This window comes from Pogoniulus pusillus, chromosome 12 (assembly GCF_015220805.1).
Source record: "Pogoniulus pusillus isolate bPogPus1 chromosome 12, bPogPus1.pri, whole genome shotgun sequence".
Lineage (NCBI taxonomy): Eukaryota > Metazoa > Chordata > Aves > Piciformes > Lybiidae > Pogoniulus > Pogoniulus pusillus.
Window position 1 is genome coordinate 1,073,606 of NC_087275.1, and position 23,573 is coordinate 1,097,178.

The window sequence follows — 23,573 nt, forward strand, 5'->3', positions numbered from 1 at the left end:
GATATTGTTGTATGAAATGCAATTTTTCTTGAGCTCCAGCTCCAGGTTGTCTTCACAGAACCATAGAATGGTTTGGGTTCTGCAATGATCAGCATTGTAAGACCACAAGTGAGTTTCATCTTTGTATTTATACAGGTATAATTGATAAGAAGCACAATCACACCCCTCCAATCCGCTGGATGTTGTCAATCCTGTTGATATGGACAGAGAAAGACCTCAGTCCTCATCTAGAGTAGTTAAGTGCATACATACCAGCATAGTATGTGGCTTCTCAATGCTTTTTTGCTCCACTCCCAGGTGCAGCAGAAGTCTATCCTAAATAGTTCCATAGGTGTATTTGTCATTTTAATTATCTTCATTACAATTAGTTCTTTTCTTTTAGCATTTCTGCTACTGGGTAAATGTAAATGTCATAAATCACAGTGTGTTTAACAAACAGAAGAGGCCTTCCAAAGACCTGATTTTAAGATTTTAATTACTGCACTGAACTTCAGCCACAGGTGGCAACAATATATAAATCTTATCCAAATTAATAAGGAACTCAGTAACTGCAGTTGAGAAAGACCATGAGTCATTTCCAGCTGTCTTGTGCAGACATGAAGGCATTTGAACAACAGCAGCTGATCACGTGGCTCTGGTAAGCCATTTTCAGTAAATCAAAAGGAGAAACTCTGTGTTCACAGTTAAAAGATGAGATGACTGGAAGCTGTACAGTGCATGCTTTATAGCAGAAGGCCATAGTTAGATAGGAAATGTATCCTAGAAATCCTTGCAAACATGCTTCATCTCTCTAATAACATATCCAGGACCTAAATCTTCAATTCCCTCGTTTGCCTTCACTTCAGAATAAGCATAGTTTAGAGGTTTTTAAAGCCATCAATACTTCTTTCAACACCTGGACAACTAACTAGCAAATATGATGATTCAGTTATCTGTGTTTATTAATCATGATCTCATGCCACCTATCAGAAACACTAACATAATATATAACACACTGAAAAAGAAGATAGCTAAGGGACTATCTGTTACTAAAAATACTACTGCTATTTGTGACACATATACCTGTAGCTGTGTTCTGTAAAAGTCAGGAAAATAGGAATTATCAAGTGGTGGTGAATGGTGCCACATCCACTTGGCAGCTGGCACTAGTGGTGTGCCCCAGGGATCAGTGCTGGGCCCAGCCCTGTTCATTATCTTTACTGATGATCTGGAGCAGGGGACTAAGACCAGCATCAGTGAGTTTGCAGATGACACCAAGCTAGGAGCATCTGTGAAGCTGCTGGAGGGTAGGAGAGCCCTGTGGAGGGACCTGGCCAGGCTGGATGGGTGGGCAGAGGCCAATGGAATGAGACTGAACAAGGCTAAGTGAAAAGTTCTACACTTTGGCCACAACAACCCCAAGCAGCACTACAGGCTGGGGACAGAGTGGCTGAGAGCAGCCAGGCAGAGAGAGACCTGGGGGTGCTGGGAGACAGTAGCTGAACCTGAGGCAGCAGTGCCCAGGTGGGCAGCAGAGCCAATGGCATCCTGGGCTGGCTCAGTAGCAGTGTGGGCAGCAGGACAAGGGAGGTTATTCTGCCCCAGTCCTCAGCACTGGTCAGGATACACCTTGAGTATCCAGTTCTGGGCTCCTGAATTCAAGAGAGATGTTGAAGTGCTGGAAGGTGTCCAGAGAAGGGCAACAAAGCCCTGTGAGGAGAGGCTGAGGGAGCTGGGGGTGTGCAGCCTAGAGAAGAGGAGGCTCAGGGCAGACCTCATTGCTGTCTACAACTACCTGAAGGGACATTGTAGCCAGGTGGGGTTGGGCTCTTCTGACAGGCAAGCAGCAACAGAACAAGGGGACACAGTCTCAAGTTGTGCCAGGGCAGGTCTAGGCTGGATGTTAGGAGGAAGTTCCTGGCAGAGAGAGTGATTGGCATTGGAATGGGCTGCCCAGGGAGGTGGTGGAGTCACTGTGCCTGGAGGTGTTGAAGCCAAGCCTGGCTGGGGCACTTAGTGCCATGCTCTGGTTGCTTGGCCAGGGCTGGGTGCTAGGTTGGGCTGGCTGAGCTTGGAGGTCTCTTCCAACCTGGTTGATTCTGTGATTCTATAGCCAAGATATAAAAAATATTTTAATAGAAAAATGACTTAGACATGTATGAAATTAAGCTGAAGTTTGGTTTTGTTCAGCAGGGCTGTACCTCAGAACATAACACCATCTCTTACTGTAGTGGTCCAATTCAAACACTTCTGTGAGTATGGTGGGGTTGATTTTTTTCATCTGATAGTCCTGTTAACATGCTTGCAGGAAAAAAGTGTTTCATTTGGTGGGTTTCATACTGCATTACTCCCCTAGTTGTGACTTTAATGTGTCTGAAAAGTTCTGAAACGGAGTGAATAGAAGAGCTCTTTGTTAACCGGTATGATGGAAACTTGCTTTCCTCCTCGGTATCCAAGCACAACAAAAGCTGGGAGTCAAGATTTTCAATCCTTTTATCAGGGAAGAAATGTAGAAAAGACAATTACAATTTCACCTTCTGTTCAGGAGGATGGGGAGGTTTCCCTTGTGCACAAACTGTATAATCTGAATTGCAGCAGGAAACCAGAGCATATAGAACAGGCACAGGACCCTCCCCTCTCTTCTTTGATACCGATTCAAGAGAAACTCTGTTCAGAGCAAACTCTGAAAGCAATGTATTGAGTGCCTTGGCTCTTGACATTTTCTGTGCTGTTGCATCCATCTGCACCTGTGTTTTATTGCTTTCTTACTGCCTTTGACCATGTAGCATTACCTCCTATGGGCTACATGTGAGTACTGTAATCTGAGGTGGAAATGAACCTTTTCCTCCCATCTGTTTTGGCTTGCACATGTTGGTGCTGCTGTTAATGCTGACAGCTGTGATAATATGCAAGGCCACCTGCCACATGGTAGATAGTGCATCTTTGGGCAAGAGCTTAACATTTTTCCCTTTGCAGAAGGCATAGCTAGCTAAAACAAGATTCCTGTTGGCAACTGGTGGTGGGTCCCAGTTTATTACTTTAAACCCGTCAGAATTATTTACTCTTAGGACTTACTCATGCAGTACTCAATTACTCCCAGGTACAGATTATCTACAGGATTATCTAACCTGGTCATGCTCACCTTTTGATACAGTTTTACTGTGTTGTTAGAATTTACTCTGTTGAAACTGTAATTTGATTTGTTTCTGTATTTTCTGCTTTTCTATGTAGTGAAGGTGAAGATAGATCTGAACACAAAATGTTACAGTTTGAGATTAGCATTTCTGATTAGATTGTCTCTTTATTCTTGGACGAGCACAGTCCTGGTAATGCTTCACACTGCATTACGATACCTCTCCAGGTGCCTCCCTGGTAGAGTGGACAGATTTTGGAGGCAGCTAAGTGTTCCCTCTGTCTCTGTGTGCAAACCACTCACCATATTATACTTAACTACATCCTGAGGTGGTAATGAGAATTAATTAACGCTTAACTACTTGGAAGATATCAGATGCTTTTTAAATGCTAATTATTACATTCAGGTTTGCTACAGCTTTGAGATGAGACCTTACTTAGGCAATGGGTAGGGAAGCTGTGATATGCATGTGGCAAAGAACTGAAAGCAACGAACAGTCACCCAGAGCCTAAGCCTCCCTGCAGCCTGTTTGTGCAGTCCCAGTAAATTGCCACTCTTCTGAGTTGGTTTTGGAGCCTTAATTACTTTCATTTCTGACTGTCAAAGGGAGTGTCTCCTCTGTAATGCTCTTTCCATGGGGCCTGCTGTTACATTTTGTGATTTCAGCCTGACTGCTGTTTCCCTGAGAACGCGTACCTATGTGTGGATGCTCCTAAAGTGTGCTTTCTTTTTCTCTGTACGGTTCTGGAATGATACAGTTCATATTTTTGTGCTAGGTTTGGAGCATCTGTGCCACTGAGAGAACTGTCTGCTTCTTGTTAGGACCCTGAAAACCAGGCAGGACATTGCTGGTCCTCTAAATAATGTTTGTGACTGGTATTTATACCATGAGAAAGCTACTTTCTGGAATGTGAAACAACCAGCAAGTCCCAATGCAGAGCGACCAGTGAGTATTTTGCCTGTCCAACATCCCCTCGTGTTGGTGTTGCTTAAAATCCACATCGAAACTATATGAGAAAGGTAGCTGTTTGTGCATTTCTTAAACGTTTCTCTCGTAGCCAAGGCAGCGGAAAGTACACAGAAAAGCAGCCCGTAGTGTATTTCTAGGCTGTTCTATTGCTGCTGCTCTGCAGATAGGCCTAGAGCACCAGCTATCTACCCCAAACTGGCTGGCTACCATGGCACAGCACAGATAGAGAGGCTTTGAGTCTAGAGAGGGTAGATCAAGGTTAATGAATATAAAACAAAATTCCTACAGAAAAGTGGTGAGCACTGACAGAGGCTGCCCAGAGAGACCATTAGAGTCTCCCTCCTTGGAGATATCCAAAAGCTGTCGGAGCATGGTGCTTGGCAACTTGCTCTAGGTGGACCTGCTTGAGCAGGGAGCTTGGACCAAATGACCCCTGAAGGTCCCTTACAACTTTACCCATTCTGATTCTGTGATACAGCACAATGCAAAAAGGAGCTGCCGAAGAGGTGTGAGGCACAGGCAGTCATGAGAACAACAGAAATGCTCATCAAGATGAGACAGAGGAAAATGTGGTTCAGAACACCAGTAATTCACACTGCCTGAATCATTAAGGTTTTGTGTGTCGCCTCTAGTTTGGGGCCACAGTCCCCAGAGAAAAGCAAAGGTTTCAACACTGAAAACAAACCAACCCCCTAGACGCCAAAACACCCAAAGCTGCTTCCTAGGCAGAAATCTTTTCTAAAAGCAGAACTCCCTTTCTTCGAGTCAGCCTGAACTCACCCTCGTGAGTGGTGGTGGCTGCTGCTGCTGCTGTGTACCTTTATCTGCTGCGCTGGCAGAGCAGGCATGTGCATTCTGCGCCAGGCACGTCTGGCTGCCACTTGACAGTGTGAAGGCAGGTACTAGCTCTGCATCGACAGCACCCCAGGGTCTCAGAGTTGGCACAAGTGAAAAACAGTAGGCTACTGTCGCTGTTTGCAGGCAGGCAGGAGTATAAATTCTCAAGGCTCTGTGTAGTTTTGCTTATAGAGTTGATTTTTGCTTCTGATCTTTCCTCTTTGTTCACACTAATTATGACACATTAACTTAAACCCAAAAAAACCCCAAACCGAAACCCTAACCAGCAACAACACAAACTTACAAAAATCCAAACAAATAACCACCACTACCCCAAAATCAAACAACCCCCCCGAAAAAAAACCAAAACCAACAAAACCTGCGAACAAACAAGCAAATAACAAAACCACCAACAACAAAACCCCATACAGAAACTCAAGCGCACACTCCTCCCCGGGAGGAGGCGGCAGCTGCCTGCGGTGGTACTTCCCCCACTGCTGCCACAGCATCCCTGTCGCGGCCCCGAGCGGCTCCCCAGGGCAGGACCTGCCTCCTCATGGCTGCGAACGCCAGAGCCAGGCTAGACGCTCCCTAATGAAAGGAAGGCGACTGACGGGGCACGAATTAGTGAAACCCTTTCTCGTGCCCGAGCGCCTTCCTCCTATGCCACCCTTTCTGCCACTGCGCAGGAGCCAAGCTCTCGCCTCGCCCGGGCGCAGCTTTATCCTTCCCGCCCTCCGCCGAGTCGCAGCCGCGCCGCTGGCCGGAGGTGGAGCAGCGTCTCCGCCCCGAGGGCGGGCGGTGGCCGCCTCCGCTAGTGGAGGGGGAGGCTGCTGCGCCTTTGCTGCGTCCCGCTGCTGCGGGAGCAGTGTGCTGGGGGTTCTTGACGTTGCCTGCCGTTCTTTCAGCGTCTTGTCCTGACTCGTCGGCAACGAAGATGTCAGGCGGGGACAGCCGGCGGCAGACCGGCTCCTCCTGGCACAGCACTTTCTCCCGCTTCTTCGCCAGGAGTCCACCCGGAGAGGGGACGGAGGCTCCCGGACGTCCAGCGGGCACTAACAGGTACGTGGGGATGAGAGTGGACTGGACGGGCGCGGTCGGGCGTTCGCTGCCGTCCCCGCGCCACCAGCCCTTAGTCGGGGAGTAGTGTGAGGCGCTGGTGCGGAGAAGGCGGCACCCGCTTGGCCCCTCCGGTGGATATTGCGACACTGGTGGGTGAGGGACAGCGAAGAAATTAGTGTGTTCGGTGCGAGGCAGGGGGGTGGGGGCGTACCCGGACGTGCAGACCCAGCAGTGGGGTGCAGCGATGCGGCTCGGCCGGTGGTGGCACAGGCGTGGGCCTGGCGGGGGCGGGTTCGGTTCCGCTGAGAGTGGCCTCGGTGGTGAGAGAGCGGCGGTCCCAGCCGAGGCGGTTTGTCACTTGCAGTTTGAAACGGGGAGCGGAGGATGTTAGCCTGACTGCTGGCGTTTTCTGGGCTTGTGAGGTTTTAATTTAGCGTGGCAGGGGTGTGGTGCGAGGCAGTCCCCGCTCGAACGGTGCAGATGTTTAGGGGTGTCCTGAGAGTCAGTCTGGCCGTCGGGCGAGCGCCGGCATCCAACGACCCCGCTCTCCGCGGCCCTGTGGAGCTCTGCCGAGCTCAGGGGAATGACGGAGCCCTCTGAAGCACACGTCTGTTGTAAACAGCCGCCTCTGGGGCTTCCTGTTTGCCCTGCTTAGGGTGGTGTGGGTGTCTCACCTACTCGTTCCTCAGGACGCAGCCCCTTCGTTACAAACTGAAAGCAGGGCAGAGTATTAAGGACTGTTAGGGGTTTGTTGGGTTTGGTGCTTTCTTTTGTTGGTGTTTGGGTTTTTTCATTTTTCACACTTGCAGTGTTCTTTCAGACTGGTGTAAATTAGATGTTAATGCAGCATAAATATTACTGGCGTGTCTCGGTGCAAGATCCGTGCTTCATGGAAACACGGTTGTTAATAATACTCTGTTAGTGCAGGGAGACTTTACAAAACGAGAAGGCTCAGAAACTTACGGTGTATTTATCCTCTTTACTTGTTTTGCCCCCTTCCTCTGGTGCCTGATGGTGTCTGTAGGAAAGAAGTGGAGAGAAAGTGCCCTTCTGTTTCTTATTCAGCCTTTTATTTGCTGAGATTTTTGTGGTGAAAAGGTGCTAGCTGGCTAGGGCTTATTTCCTCAGGTATAGTATTTACGTTTTGTCTTTAACATCTTGAGTTTAATATTTGTATTTAAACCAGCAGACAAGGAAGTACCCTTTGAGCAGGTAAGTAGTGGGTATCACAATAGTTTTTTCAGTGGAAAACTTTAGTCTTGCTCTGTGTATTCTCAATCATGACAAACAGGAGAGTGTGTTGATGTCTTAGGCTGACAGTGTCCTAAGTGCACCAGGAAGGTTTTTCTGCTTTGGAGGTTTTGCTTTACTGTAAGCATAGAATCAACCATGTTGGAAGAGACCTCCAAGATCATCCAGTCCAACCTATCCTATCCCCCAGCCCTATCCAGACCATGGCACTAAGTGCCTTATCCAGTCTTTTCTTGAAGACCTCCAGGGACGGTGACTCCACCACCTCCCTGGGCAGCCCATTCCAATGGCATTTGCCACACCAGTACATCATGAAGGATCCACCAAACTTTCCTAATCATGAAATACTGTTTTATATTTCTGGGGGGAGCGGGGCGGGGGGGAAATTAAGAGCAAGACTTTTGGATCAAGGGCATCTTTACAGTTGCAGGAATAGCATGACTGTTAAGTCCAGCAGGGATGATATAGGAGATATAGGAAAAGGAGAGAATCTGCAAAGGCAACAGGAGAAGTTTCATTGGAGTCCGTGCCAGCTGTCTACAGCTGTGGTTTGAAATAAACAAAAAAGCATAGCAGTTGCCTTGGGAAAGACAAGGGAGATGCTTGTTCAGTGGTTTGCACACTAAATAGCCTATCTGTAAGTAGCACTCATGGTAGACCTGCTGCCCTTAAATTAGGGCTGGAGACTTATTATCTATCTAAATCACAGTTTCATTTCCTGCCACCAAGAGCCTTTCATTTACTAGGAAGCTGAGATACTCCATGTAGATATGAAAAGGCTTGGGCCTCTCGGCCTTGTTCTTGAACTCATGTGGTTAGCTAGAGGGTGGTAAGCATGATTCCTCTCTGGACTTCAAACAAGCAAAACCCCTTCTGCTCTGAGGAGTCCAATTTGGTATGTTAAGGAGGTTTGTGTGGGTTTTTTGGTTGGTGTTATATTGTTTTTGTTGCTGTGCAGCGTTAGGAATGCTGATGTTCTGGTATTCGGTTTGCACTGGCAGCCTTCTTGGCAGAGTAGCACAACTGCGTACATCAGACAGCGCTGAGTTCGGATGAGTGGCGCAGGTTTGCTCGTCAGGTTTATTTAGTGAGCTCGGCTCTAGAAAAATGGATCGCTGCGCAACGCGTACATGTGGGGAGGGGAACCTAAGCTGCTCTGTGTGGCTGTTAATGTGCAGAGTGAGGCAAGCTGGGGAATATGCCTTCTGTGAAGTATTACAAGAAACGTGTGCATTAGGATGGTTGCTTCTCCACTGAGATGATCAGGATGTTGGTCGTTGGAACCACAGCAGATTTGAAATGTAAAAAAGTAAACTTTCATATGGAGATCTTTCGTTGACTCTGGTTTCAAAAAGCAAACGCCTAAGTCAAAGGTGGCAGGAGGAAGAGAAGGGCCAAACAGATTCTCGGCGTCCCCCAGGCGTTGTGCTTGGTGCCTGTGCAGAACAGTTTCTTGCCATTGTAAAAATGTGCAGAAATGAGCCTGTCTGTGTCCCAAAATCTTCCCCATCTGCTCCTACGAGTTTGGCAACAGCAGCTGGATAGAAGCCCCCGGCTTTCCTTCCCCCACCTCCATAGCTGCCTTTGCTCCAGGCATGGTGTTCAGGCTTAGTTGCTTTTAAAAACAGAACCTTAAAAAAAAACCCAAACCAACCAACCCCTCCTCCTAACAAAACCAAACAACAACAAAAAACCCAAACCTACTGTGACCCTGGTTTAAAATTGGAGGAAGGGGGGAGAGGAATTGCACTGTTTGTTAATCAGTGTCTTAAACTCTTCTGGGAACCTTATTTGACAAAGGGCTTATGTTAATAACTTGCCCTTGCAGCAGTTTGTAGCTCTGATGAACATGAGAACTGCTGGAGGCTGGCTTGCTTGTGAAAAAAAGAACCTGTGTGGATTAGTTGAAGATTTTGTGGCAGCAAAAAACACAGCACATATTCCAAGGGTTTATTTGGCTTTTACGTAAAATAAACATGAAGCATCTCCCACCAGCTTGCACAAGCACATTCTTCAGAGTGGGGGCTGCTTTGAATGGGGGCTTCACAATTCTTTATCATTAACTACGAGCAAAGGCAGTCATTACGCTCTATTTGGCTACTTGCTACTTTCAGTAGCATGAAATTGATTCTTTGTTACCTTAGTGTATGGCCCGCAGCAGTCTAAATCCGCAGGGTGAAAAAGTCCCATTGAATGCTTATTATTCTAACGGGAGTCTGATTTTTGCTGACTGTTTAGTATTTCTGTAGTCCATCTAGGTGAGGATGGAGCTTTCACACTGTCACTCTAGTGCAGATTCTTTCAGAAATGCGCAGCTTCCCTGCCTGAGCTATTGTTGTGCTACAACTAAATGTGACCTTTTGGGTCACGTTAGAAGCTGCCAAGGAGATGTGACAGCTTTCACTGGTCACTTTAAGCCAGAGCTGCAACCAAAATCTCCTTTACTGTCTGGGTGCATTGTATCAGTTATTCTGTATATAGTTTAGCAGTTTCATTCAGGTTTATGTTTTTCCCTTCAAGTGCGGTTGGCTGGCGGGTCAAAGAACTGCCAGTGCAAGTAAGCCTTTGTTGGCTTTGTACAGATATTTCTTCTGCATCGCTGAAGTGTGCCGGAGACATCTAAGAGGGAAGAGCAACCTTTCATTTGGTTTCAGAGGGCTGTTGTTTTTTCAGGCTGAGATGATTATTCTGTTCATCCATTACTTTCTAACTAATAGCTTTCAGAGATAGAACTCTGTTTATTCTGCCTGAGGAGCGATTAGAAGAGAGTCCCTTCCCTGAGGCTGCTAGTCATTGTTCCTGTTTACAAAGAACATGTGTTTTTGTAGTTGTAGAACGGCGTTTGGGGACTGACGGGAATTGATTAAAGGGGGAGCAATACGCTCCAAACCTACTCTTCTGAAGTTGCTACCTCTTGGCTTGGTTTGATTCAGGTAACATCTTTGAAGAAGTACAGTCTCTGCTTTCTAATAAAGAAACTTTCTTTTAGAAGGCACAGCATATGTGTTGTAGTTGCTAAAACTTGCTTACGAGCTTATATTAGAGAGAGTGATTTGTGGAACTGTCAAGGAGAATACTTCAACCATGTAGAATAATTCAAGTTGGACTTACCTAAGCAAGATGCATTATGAACATTTTCTCTTAATTTGTTAAGTTGGACTTTCTTGGTTTCTTGTTGTGTCCTAGATTTTTATTTTTCTGTTATGACTTTTATTGCAAGATAACTCAAAATAGTAGCAACGGCCCTGATTGAGCAACATACCAAGGTGGGCATCAAAATTACCTGCAGGGAGGTTGTAGCCAGGTGAAGTTGGCCTTTTCTGTCAGGCAACCAGCAAGAGAACAAGGGGACACAGTCTCAAGTTGTGCCAGGGGAGGTTCAGGCTGGATGTGAGGAGGAAGTTCCTGGCAGAGAGAGTGATTGCCATTGGAATGGGCTGCCCAGGGAGGTGGTGGAGTCGCCGTTCCTGGAGATGTTGAAGCCAAGCCTGGCTGGGGCACTTAGTGCCATGGTGTGGTTGATTGGCCAGGGCTGGGTGCTAGGTTGGACCGACTGAGCTTGGAGGTCTCTTCCAACCTGGCTGATTCTATGATTAAGTAAAGAGTTCTGGGAACTATATGGTAGGACTACTGATTTGATTAGAATTAGGCATATACATAGATGTCTTGTAGGACTGAAACTTGAAGGAAGAAGCCTAGCAGCTGGCCATGTATGTGTGAGACATTTCCTCAAGGAAATGTTACTAGAATATTACTACAATACAAGTGTGTCTTGGAAGAAACAAAGTAAGCTTCCTCCCTCCCCCCAGGCCTCCCCCTGCTATTTTAAGTAGTAACAGCATTGTCCCCTTTCCAATTACTGGCATAAGTACTAGGGTTAATACTTAAATATTTGCAGGACAGCTGAGTCTGTGGTTTTGTGGAACAGCTTTGCAAGGATTCAAACTCCACCATCTTCTCTGGTGAATGAGAAGCTCACGGGAGGAGAAAAAAGGCGAAATTCAGAAAGCTGTTCCTGCGGGGATGGTATTTCTGGTGATTGAAGTGCCTTAAAAGGACGGAATCCCAACTACTGCTTTTCTTTTCTGAGGGTTTTCTGGGTTCTATAGAATTCAGTTAGTGTGCCCTAACCAGAGAGTAGCACTGCACTGTGTTGCTCAGGCATTCCAGAGGATATGAATACCTCTGTCTTTCTGTAATGTTCGCTTTAATATCTAAAATAGGTTTTGCAGATGCCAGCTGACTTTGCAGTACCAATTTCGAAAACTGTAAGGGTCAGAAATGTGTGTTTCCATATTCATTTCACTTTCACATGTAAATTTTGTGACATGAAATACAGTAGTGTCTGTGTTCTGTCAGTGTAATTTCATGAATGGACTTATTTTGAAGTGAAGTCTTGGGGTTTCTGAACATTCTGATGTTTCTGAAATTGCTAACGTTTTTTCCTGAAGGCAATATTTTACTGCATAACCAGTTTGGAGGCTTTAAGGATTTATAGAATCACAGAATTAACCAGGTTGGAAGAGACCTCCAAGCTCAGCCAGTCCAACCTAGCACCCAGCCCTGGCCAATCAACCAGACCATGGCACTAAGTGCCCCAGACAGTCTGTTCTTGAACACCTCCTGGCAGAGCGACTCCACCACCTCCCTGGGCAGCCCATTCCAATGGCAATCACTCTCTCTGCCAATAACTTCCTCCTCACATCCAGCCTAAACCTCCCCTGGCTTAACTTGAGACTGATTCCCCTTGTTCTGTTGCTGGGTGCCTGGCAGCAGAGCCCAACCCCACCTGGCTACAGCCTCCCTTCAGGTAGCTGTAGCCAGCAATGAGTTCTGCCCTGAGCCTCCTCTTCTGCAGGCTGCACACCCCCAGCTCCCTCAGCCTCTCCTCACAGGGCTCTGCTCCAGGCCCCTCCCCAGCCTTGCTGCCCTTCTCTGGACACCTTCCAGTACCTCAACATCTCTCTTGAATTGAGGAGCCCAGAACTGGACACAGCACTCAAGGTGTAGCCGGACCAGTGCCAAGTACAAGGGAAGAATCACTTCCCTTGTCCTGCCAGCCACGTTTAATGGATGAGCTCTGCAGATGTGTGCTTCACCTGTGGACAGTGTTGTGTGTGGAAAAAAGTAGAATTGTTTCTTATTAAGACATGATGAACAAATGTGGAAAGAATCACAGTGACAACAGACTTCTCTTCAGTCATCAATGAAATGCTCCAAATTTAGCAATCAGACTTCTTTTGGTTGAATGGAAAATGTGTACTTTGAACACAGAAGGGGGAACCTTGATAATGACTAGAAAATGTCTGTAGGATGCTTCCCAGTGTATGTTTTGTGAGTAAAATATGGGAAAACTGGAGAAGTATTTTCTTGTGTTGGATGGAAGAACGCAGCCTTGTCTGCATCTCTACCAAGAGTTTTCCGCTCGAGCCTGACTAGGAGAGCTCACTGTACTTCAGTGGTGACACCAGTTTCTCTTGCTTGTTTTTTCTCCTGGCTGCTCTTTCTTAATAATCTTCTAAAAAGTTTGTTATGCTTTCCTGGTTTGGGGTTTTGTGGTTTGGGTTGGTTTTTTTGTTTTGGCGTGTTTTTTTTTTCTGGGGGGTAGTGGAATTGGATTCTTTTGTTGTTGTGGTTTTGTTTGGTTTTTTAATGTCTCAGATTTTCATGCCATTTGTGAGCCCACTGTTGATCCCCAGCCCTGCAAATGTGCCATTTGAAAACAGTTCTATAATGGACTGTGTATTCTTTGTTAATTCATTTTTTTAAGCTTAATAAACTTAAATAGTTTGTACATTTGTTTCTGCTTTTATCCAGTGTTTACGTGCTAATGGCCAGTAATGCTTGTTTCATAACAATGCTAGGAAGCTAATCTGACCAATCAAACTGGCAAATGTGGAGCAACTTCTATGTTAATGTTGGTTACTATGCTTGACAGATGCCAGAAGAAAAACCTTGGGGTAATCTGCTGTAATCATACTGCTGAATATTAAAGCAGGCTCTACTCAGAACCATTTGTATTTCTTTTCTCTAGCCTTTGTACAGATGTTCTGTTCCCCTCCATATAAAACAGATAAAGTTATTCAGCAAGGGTGCTCATGGACACATTTCATTTGGGTGTGACCTTTGAATTTTAGAAGCACAGGTTCAGCGTAAAGACATGGTCTGAGTTTTGCATTTGTCCTGTAAATGCAGCATATCTGTGATTTTATATAATCTTTATTTGACATGGTATTTTTAGTTGCATTTGAAAGAGGACTTTAAAACAATCTCTTCATTTTATACCACCACACTCCATGTAGCTCATATAGGCTATATGACACAGAACTGCTAATAGAGAACATGAAGCTGACCTATCTTTGCTATAGAAGCAAAGGACAATGTGTGAATAAGCACCATAAACAGGTCAGAGAGGAAAAACTGTTTCAGTTAAAACAATCTAAGTTAGTTAGTGCTGTCTGTGACCAAACCAGTTTCAAAGTGGCATAGTTTAAGTGAATGTAATGCATTTTTGTTAGATTCCAACATTTCTGCTCAAGCTACTGCCTTCCTTCCTCCTCCTGGCTCCATTTTTTCCTTCTTTACTTTCCCCTGTTTTCTGTTACTCTTCTTCCACTTCTCTGCTTATTTGCTTTAAATGAAATAGCAGATTTCCATTCCCTTGGCCCTGTAATTTCAAGCTCACTGGCTTCTCCCCTATGTGTATGGCCTAAGCTTAAGCATGCAAGTAGCAGCCAAAAACCTCACATTCAGATTTCTGTGCAAACACTCCCTCAGATTTCTTTAAGACAAGCCCCAGCAGTCTTGCCAGAGACTTGGGGTAGACTTTGTCATTGCTACTGCCATTTGGTTTCCCAGGAATGGTGGTAGTCTTGCGAATCTTGCTGAGAAGTTGGCCAAAATTTCTCGTTTTGAATATTTTCAGAAAGGGCAGTATTCTATATTGGAGGGGAAGGGAGCAGAGAAAAGAACTCTTTATTCGTCACCATTTTCCATTAAAATGCCAGCATCTTCATTTGCTGTTAAAATACTAATGTATCTGAACTGTAATTGGATGCAGAAGGCAGCTGTTAGGAATCTTAATTGATTCCATCACACCTAGCTGCTACTGAGCAACTAGATTTCCTTTGGATTCGTTTGATGGAATTGAAGTGTATGTGATTCAATATACATGCCAGCTCTCGGAGAGTTGTCTGACTTCTCTGTGTAGGTCAGCTTCTCATAGTTCTGGCTACGCAGCACACAAGTGGCTTTGCAAATGTGGCATTGTCTAAAGTAAGGAGTAGGTATTTCACTTTTAAGTATATTCTATTTGGTTGGATTAAGTGGGAAGAACTGGAAAGTTTATTTACCAAATCCCCTGGATGACCTGAGAAGTTAATGAATCATAGAATGGTTTAGGTTAGAAGGGACCTCAAGGGTCATCCAGTTCCAACCTCCTGCCATAGGCAGGGACACTTCCCACTAAAAGAGGTCACTAAAGGCCTTATCCATCCTGGCCTTCAACACCTCCAGGGAAGGAGCAGCCACAACCTCCCTGGGCAACCTGTGCCAGTGTCTCACCACCCTCATGCAAACAACCCTTTCCTAACACCCAGTTTGAGTCTCCCCTCTGCCAGTTCAAACCCATTCCCCCTTGTCCTGCCATTACCAGACCTTGTCAATAGTCCCTCCCCAGCCCTCCTGGAGCCCCCTTCAGACACTGGAAGGCCACTCCAAGGTCTCCTCAAAGCCTTCTCCAGGCTGCAGAGTCCCAACTCCTTCAGCCTGTCCTCACAGCAGGACTGCTGCAACCCTCTGAGCATCTTGGTGGCCTCCTCTGGACTGTCTCCAACACTTCCATGTCCTTCTTGTGCTGGGGGCTCCAGAACTGCCCCCAGGACTGCAGGTGGGGTGTGAGGAGAGCAGAGCCAAGGGGCAGCATCCCCTCCCTTGCCCTGCTGCCCACACTGCTCTTGCTGCAGCCCAGCACAGGGTTGTGTCTGGGCTGCACTTCCGTTGCAGGCTCCTGTTGAGCTTTTCATCAGCCCAGACCCCCAGGTCCTGTTCCTCAAGGCTGCTCTCAGCCATTCCCCACCCAGCCTGGAGCTGTGCTTGGGATAGCACTGAAGATGAATGTTGATCCTGACTTCACTGATGGATGAGAATTGTCGAACACGGTTTTGTTTATAACATTGAAACTTCAGTTGACAAACAGCTGGAATAGTATCTTTATGCTCTTTAACACGTCTGGCTTGACTCTGATGTTCCAGTTAAGATATTTGCAAGTGTAATGGCAGTGGAGTAAGAATCATGATACAGAGGGAGAGAAAAAAAAATGGAGTTTGCAGACTAATTTTCTACTTCATGTATTTGAAGAGAATTAAAAGGACATCATCTTGAATCAGATTGTGTACTGTCTTCACAAAACATTTGAAAGAGGAGGAAGGTGTAGCATGTGAGATTTACAGATGGCTAGGGTGAATAGTACAGGAATAACCATGCAGGTGACACTATTAAAAGCAGGCTAAGTGCCATGGTTGACAGTCAGCTCAACTGTGGCTGCCGAAGTGGTGGCTTGGAGAGAAAAAGCTGTTTTCAGCTGTATAAACAACAGAGTACCTGCGTTCCGTGGACGAATGTTGTGTACTGATTCTAGTTGCACTCTCCACAGTTTATTAGGAAGAAGGTGCTGACAAACCAAACAAGGCATGAAAACAGCTACAGAAAGATTTCATCTCTGGAAAATCTCCCTAACAGAATAAAATTGAGCAGCTCAATAACATTTTGTTCATTTAAGAGGAGGTTTTCAAAATGATAGGTTTGCAGTTTGAGGAACAACTTTGCCTCAGGGTATATAACTGCAAGGGAAATGAGAGTTAAGTGTGATAAAAGGCAGGGTCAGGAACTAACATTACACCTCAGAACACTGAAATAAAGAAACTAGCAAGGAAAAAACCCTAAAAATTGCATTAGCCTGAATGAAGACTCCAGGGAAAGTTTTGTATTTGGTTTGTTTGGGTTTTTTTAATAGAATTGTAGATCTCCTAAACCCATGCTGCCTGGGCCCTAACCCTTGGCCATCCTCTAGAGGCTTTGTGATGGCACTCAAGATGACCTGTTCCATGACCTTGCCTGGCACTGAAGTCAGGCTGACAGGTCTGGAATTTCCTGGTTCGTCCTTCTGGCTCTTCTTGTGCATGGGCACCACGTTGGCAGCTTCAAGTCATTAGGGACCTCTGCAGTGAGCCAGGTCTGATGATAATTGATGTAGAGAATTGTATCAACAATTCCAAAAACACATCATTTTGAAGAAAACTGTAGAAAATACTAGGAAAGAGATTTGGTGAGTGAAGTCAAAGCCTGGATAGATAGGTAGTTGTATAGGTCTGGCGTGTTTTATTAGCATTATGTTGATAAAGCCAGATGTAGAAGTTTTTCATCTCTTGGCATCCTGCAGTACCTTTCAGGCTAGGTATGCTAATTGTTATTGTCTTTTGTTACAAGTGGCAAAGTGTTTTCTGAGGTAATCTGAAGACTAGGAAAATAATGCCAGCCTAATGCAGTTGCAAAGAGGATTTAGACTGTTTAGGGAGTCATTTGTCCCTTAAAAGAGAGCCAGAGATGGCAAAATATGGAGCACTTGCCTATCTGGCAGCATCTGGCCTGCATGAGAAGTAAATGCTGAGAGTGCTGCTTTGGGAGAGACTTCACTTCTAAGCAGCGGGAGAAGGAGAGAGGGACCACATCCAGAAGCGCTGTTGCAGTGCTGTCCAAGTTGAGCTGTAACCGACTGTTGGTTTCCATAAGAGACTGCCCATCAATTCTCCCCCTTCCCAAACAGCTTTCAGCAGAATGTACCTTCTCCTTGTAAAAGGAACCTGAAGTATCACAGGAGTCGTTTTCAGTCTGGTGAGGTCTGCACGGGTCAGTCTCAGGCAAAGATGCAGCCTGTGCTCTCCTGCGCTTGCATGCTGCCTGTAGCCTTTCCCCTGTTGTGTCTGACACGGCGCTTCCCCCTCTGTGTGCGTGCCCTGGGTGGGGTGGCTTAATAAAGGAAGTAGGCAGCAGACTTTAATTTGCAACTTCTGAAGGATTGTTTTGAAGGACAGGGATGGAGGAAGCAGACTTCTTCCACCCTACAGAGATGCTACGAGGGCCTTTTGAAGATGTGATTTTTTTTGTAGTTGCCTTGTTCTGGTTTCGGAGGCGACTGGGGAGAGTCTCGCCCGGCATGTCTTTCAATTTGCTCCATTCAACTGCTTTGTTCAGTTAATATAACTGACCTGAGCTTGAATCCTTCTGCTTACACATGTGCACTTTTTGTGTGAGCAGCAATGCAGAATAGGGACATTTGACCACCTTTAAGAACCCTCTTGCATAAGTGTAATGATTAAGATCTTGGACTGCAAATCTGCTTCTGATTCAGGCACCACCTGTCCCAAGTATTACAGAAAGGTCAAACTAGATTTTCAGTGGCAGAGGAACAGAAAGCATTAGAAAAATCACACAAAGAAGGGTTTGTCCAGAAGATACACAAAGGAATCTTTTGTAACTTGAGTTCAATCTTGATTTTTGAAAGAATAGGGGTGATGCTAATCAGGCTAGGCATACTAGCAAGACAGTAGGGAATAGCAGCAAGACACTGAAGGAGAAGAGATCTCTCTGCTGAAAACTAGCCTGTCCATGTTGGATGCAGTAATGTGTAAGAGAAAAGGAAATGTGTGGCAGAAATAGCAGCAGTAAAACAGTAGATTACATATTTGAGAATTAGTTGAGAGGCTTTGTTTCTGGTCTTAATTTTGACAGTGTCTTTACCCTGGGGCATTGTTTAATATTTCCATGCCTTAAAAAAAATCTGTTTAAATATGTAAATAAGTGGTTAGGACAATTTGTAACTGACTGCTTGTATAGCAAAGAAGAACGTGGAGGTAAGTTGGCAGGGCAGAGCTGTTTTCTGTCTTCCTAGGGTCATGTTTTGCTTTTTCGCTTCTTAAAAGCAAGTGCAACACAGATTCTGGAGTCCTATTGCTGGGTATAAAATGTAACAACAGTAGTTTGTGGAGTTTGGAGTAGAAGAACTGTGTAATTCATCTTCTCTAATTTGCTAAGTGCTGAACTGCTCTGTCAGAACTGGATGGCTGATCTAGCAAAGCCATGTGGGTGGTTGAGCACAAGCCTAACTTGAGATCTGCTGAAGTAGAGCTAGTGTGCTCAGTACCTGCCATAGCAAAGCTCTCAACACATGCACCACTCTGGGCAGTCAAACTTCAGTAATACAGATAGACTCAGAATGTGGGTGGTGGAGGCTCTAAGTCATGGTGAGCCTGTGTGTAATACCAGGCTGCTGCTTTCAATTCTTAGCAAAGGTGTAAGAGTTCAGTGGTGCGATATCATGTAGCTACCAAGTCAACTTTTATAACAATATTTAGTTGCAGAGGTTGTGCTGGGAAAAAAAAAAAAGATATCCCCTTAGAATACAGTTCTTGAAAGTATAACATCTGGCAATTAATGATAGGATAGCATTATCACATAAAAAATAGAGAATGGATAAATTTTAGCATAAATGTTAGATGTCTTAGCTATTTCCCAAGAGTTAAGTTCATTAAGACTGTAGTTTAATACTGCATCTCTGAAAGTAGATGCAGTATCATACGGGCAGCATGGGCTTACACTGCATCAAGCAAATGTGTGGCACAATTAATTGGCTTCACCACAGTGTGTGTGTTTGTTTTTTTAACAGGGGATTGTTAGGATTGTGTGGGGGCCAATGAACTTTGCTGGTTTATTTTCCTGTTCTGAGAATTTGTGGGGGAAATGCTATGCAGTGTTCCAAAATTCATTAGTAACTGTTATGTGATGATGAGAAGAGGGAAAGTCCTAAAAATTGTAGGAGGTTGGTAGTGGGAATTGATAAGCAGTATCACTCCCAGGCAAGCAGCAGCAGAACAAGCGGGCACAGTCTCAAGTTGTGCCAGGAGAGGTCTAGGCTGGATGTTAGGAGGAAGGTCTTCCTGGAAAGAGTGATTTGCATTGGAATGGGCTGCCCAGGGAGGTGGTGGAGTCGCTGTCCCTGGAGGTGTTCAAGCAGGCCTGGCTGGGGCACTTAGTGCCATGGTCTGGTTGATTGGCCAGGGCTGGGTGCTAGGTTGGGCTGACCGAGCTTGGAGGTCTCTTCCAACCTGCTTGATTCTATGCTCTTAAACCCAAAGAGCAGTACCAGGCTGTATTTCGGCTGTAGAAGGTATTCCTGGCTTTTGGGGGAAAACAAAACAATGTTTCCTAAAGAGTGCAAGAGGCTTGTTTCCAGCAAAGCAAGCCTTTGTGCTGTAAACTTCCTTTGCTCAGCATGAGTCATTTGGGCCCTGGCTAAGGATAAAAGATGTTCCCAAAAAGTAGTTCCAGTGCTGAAGTGAGCTGCAGTGGTGTGCGCTTGCTCCTTCCCACCCCTTGAGTGGCATTCAGTGCCCTTTTGTTTGTACTGGTGCAAAACGCTCCATCGTTAACTGGATCACGAGTTTTTTCGTGGTGGAAACCGGTGTTCCCTCTTTGATTTTATCCCAGACCGTCAACCTGCTGAGAGCCCTGCTTGGCTGATTTGAGGGTGGAAAGAGATAGCTGAGGTCGAGGAGAACGCGTGGAAATTTCTGAGGCTGGTTCTGCTGACAAAGGCAGCACCTTGAGGAGCTACGCCCTGAAGGAGGAAGTTCAGGAATGTGGAAATGCTGGCATATAAGCCATGAAAGGCTGTGTGGAATTGCTTTCAGGTGTAGATTTCCTGTATGCTGCAAAGTAAAGGTTTGGGGTGTTTTTTTGCTTTAGGCTTGGGTTTTGTTGGCTTTTTTCAGTTTTGGTTTTTATTTTTCTGTTTGGTTGGTTTGGAGGTTTTTTTTCCCCTTGTTGGCTTTAAGATTCCTATCTGCTGAATTGCATTCTTTCCATTTTGGTATGTACACTATGGAATTTCATAGCAACCCGTCCAAGCCTGGCTAGCTAGAAGACAGTAACACAGGCATGTATTTCAAATTCAAGCAAGAAGTAGGAAAATGGGGAGAGAGGGGGGAAAAAAAGTGTGTGGGGGAAATGGTAAGAAGGGAAGAATATGAACAAAACAAAGTGATGAAAGAATAGGACTTTGTTGATCGGTGCTGGCAATACTTAACAGAAGCAAGGATCTCTTTTGTGGGCTGCAGACAAGTTCCATAAAGAATGATACCCTGAAGCCAGGAAGAACATCTGGTGGAGCTCAATCTCATTTCTCTTAAGTAGAGGGAATTCCTGCTCTTGTCAAGTATGTCAGCATCAGGAAAAGCTATGCAGACCTGAAAACGATGTTGTGTTTTTCTTAACAACACTAAAAGGGAGAAAATAGGTTATGCACTGAGAAGCTCTTCTTATTAGTGTGCTGCATTGCCTGGTAGTGATTGTGACATCTCTTTTGTGAAACACATTAACAGCAGAAGAAATCAATGGAATCAACAGAATATTGATTCATCTGCTCTGTCTTACAGGGAGGTAAAGAACAGCCAAGACTTTTGGTCAGATGCTGTCCTTGAAAAAGGCATCTTTGTATTTATGAAAGCATTATGAAAGATTGCCTAAGGTGATCTGGAAGTACATGGTTTTCAACTTGGAGAGAATCTGTAAAGAGGAGAAGCAGCTTTTCTTTTGATATATCTGAAAGGTCTTGAAAAACTTAGTTGCAGGGGAATTCTCATTTCTGTTCAGGGCATGTTGTCTCTAAGCAGCTAAGAGGGAAACTAATATGGAGTCAGAGTGGCTTTGGGGTTTTTGTGTGAATATCAACATATATTTAACTTGGAAGAAAGTTTTTCTTTTTGGAAGTCTTACTGAGACAAACTTAACTGTAGCTAACAGTCAATAGCAGCAAGTACTGCTACATCTAAATCCTTTCTGTAGATCCTGGCAGAATTTCACCCAAATGCAAGTAATTCTTTTCCATTTTGATGGAAACAGCTTTCAGTTTGTGTCTTCCTACAAATGAAGAAATAAAGGCATGTGCATTTCGTCAACAGCAAAGCCAGTTTCTAAAGTTGATAAAGGATGCACGCTGAGCATTTCTCTTGTGATAGATTGGTACAGCTATTTCTCTTCAGCAGGAATTGGTGTCTCTCATTAACAACATCTAGTATTTTTCTTGATACATTTTTGCTGTAGCATAAAGGTTTTGATTTAAATATTCACTAGATTGTCCTTAAGGGTTGTTTTAAGAATTGGAAGGGGGAGTGAGGGTGGATGATTCCCTTCGTTCCAAAGGTGAGCTCTGAAGAAAATGCTGACCAAGGTAAATTTGCGGTAAGGACACACATGGCTTTGGACTTCTGACTTTTAAGGTGGAACAGCAGCAGGTGTTGCACTCTTTCTAAAATTTCTGGTTATCTGTTAAAATGTGGTAGTTGCATTTTTTGGTGATTCCATCTGCATTAAGTGCATTCCACTTGATCGCAGTCTTGAGTATGAAGACTTGGTAGTGCCTTCTGGCTGCGCACATAGTGCTATGATTGCTGCTGTAATAGTTGATTTGTCAAGTATAGTATTGTTTTTTCTAGCAGAGAATAATATATAAGCACAGAAAGCTTGGGAGGTTTTGAGCTAGAAGACCTGAAATATTGTGTACAATTTCAGAACTCTTGAATTTGAAAACCTCTGTGTGAGCTGAAACACACAGTTTGCTTCCGTCTTCAGCTTTTAAGGGCTTGCCTTGATCAATTGTGGTCTGTGTGGAATATGGGCTGTGGTTTGGAAACTATGTTGTTCTTACCTTTTAATGCTGGCTTGTGTTTAAATTGAATGGTGCTGTGTTGGATCTCTAGTAGACTTGAATAATTCAAGACCTCAGTGTCACAACATATCTTTGTTTTTCAGTTCTGAAAACAAAGGGAGAGAAGCCATGAAACCAAGGGGTAACCAAAAGGAAAGCACAACTCAGCCTGCACTTTTGAAGGTATGGGGTTTTATTTTCTAATGTTTCATTGAGCTAAAGCTGCCACCTCTGCTTGTGACTGTTTGCTAGTGTTCTGATGTTGGATGTGTTCCTGCACTGCCATGTAGCAGCGGTTTGCTGTACTGATGGCACGCAAGAGAGTTGTTGTCAATGGCTCACTGTCAAGATGGAGGCTGGTGAAGGATGGCATCCCTCAGGAGTCAGCAGTGGAACCAGTGTTGTTTAACATCTTTGTCAGTGATATGGACAGTGGAATTGAGCATACCCTCAGCAAGTTTACAGGTGACACTAAGCTGTGTGGTCCAGTTGACACACTGGAGGGAAGGGATGGCATCCAGAAGGACTTGGACCCGCTAACCTCATGAAAATCAACAAAGCCAGGTGAAAGGTCCTGCATCTGGGTTGAGGAAATCCCAGGCACAAATACAGGCTTAGCTAGGAGTGGCCCAAGAGCAGTTTTGAGGAGAAGGACTTGGGGGTGTTGGTTGATGAAAACCTCAACATGAGCTGGCAAGCTTGCAGCCCAGAGGGCCAAGCATATTCTGGGCTGCATCAAAAGAAGTCCAACTAGCAGGACAAGGGAGGTGATTCTTCCCCTCTACTCCACCCTCGTGAAATCCACCTGGAGTATTGCATCTAGTTCTGGGGCCTCCAACACAAGAAACACATTGAGCTGCTGGAGCAGATCCAGAGGAGGACCATGAAGCTGATCAGAGGGCTAGAGTGCCTCCCTTATGGGAACAAGCTGCAAGAGTCAGGGCTGTTCAGCCCAGAGAAGAGAAGGCTTCAGAGAGACCTTTATAGTGGTCTTCTAGTACCTGAAGGGGGCCTACAAGAAAGCTCAGGAAGGACTTTTTACAAGGGCTTGTTGTGATAGGATGAGGGGGAGTGGCTTTATGCTGGAAGAGGGTAGAGTTAGACTAGACTTCAGAAGACATGGATGTCCCCTCCTGGAAATAGATACAAGGCCTTAAGCGATCTGGTCTAGTGGAAGATGTCCCTGCCTATGGCAGGGGCCTTAGAACTGGATGATCTTTAAGGTCTCTTCCAACCCAAACCATTCTGTGGTTCCTGGGTGGGAGCTGTTATGGCAGGGTACTGGTACACCTGCAGAAGCCTGGAATACTGTGCTTCACATCTGGGGGACGGGAGGCTAGTGCTGATTTTACATGCAGTTAGGCAGTGAGGAGGGAAGCTAGTGCTATTTTCCAAACAATGGTTTCAGGCACTCCTCTAAAGCACCATTCCTATGTACTTTAGGAATACCTGACCAACAAACGTTTGCTTGGCCCAAGGGCTGCTCGTTGCCAGCCAAAGCACTGCCAGATCTTTCTGCTGAAATCTGTCAGCGTGCTGGCTGTTCCTCACCAGTGTGTTAACCATGCTTCTCTTGCCTT

At 45.2% G+C, this 23,573-nt stretch overlaps 1 protein-coding gene across 1 annotated transcript in view; it reads left to right on the plus strand.

The window, feature by feature from the left end:
* Positions 1 to 596: 596 nt before the first annotated feature.
* The window catches only part of CRYBG3 (crystallin beta-gamma domain containing 3), a 105,571-nt gene continuing 82,594 nt past the window's right edge, over positions 597 to 23,573 (plus strand). The window contains exons 1-5 of the mRNA XM_064152197.1: positions 597 to 637; positions 3,935 to 4,058; positions 4,852 to 4,981; positions 5,609 to 5,981; positions 22,098 to 22,176. Of these exons, the coding sequence (XP_064008267.1) occupies positions 597 to 637; positions 3,935 to 4,058; positions 4,852 to 4,981; positions 5,609 to 5,981; positions 22,098 to 22,176 (747 nt within the window). The remainder of the gene's footprint in view (positions 638 to 3,934; positions 4,059 to 4,851; positions 4,982 to 5,608; positions 5,982 to 22,097; positions 22,177 to 23,573) is intronic.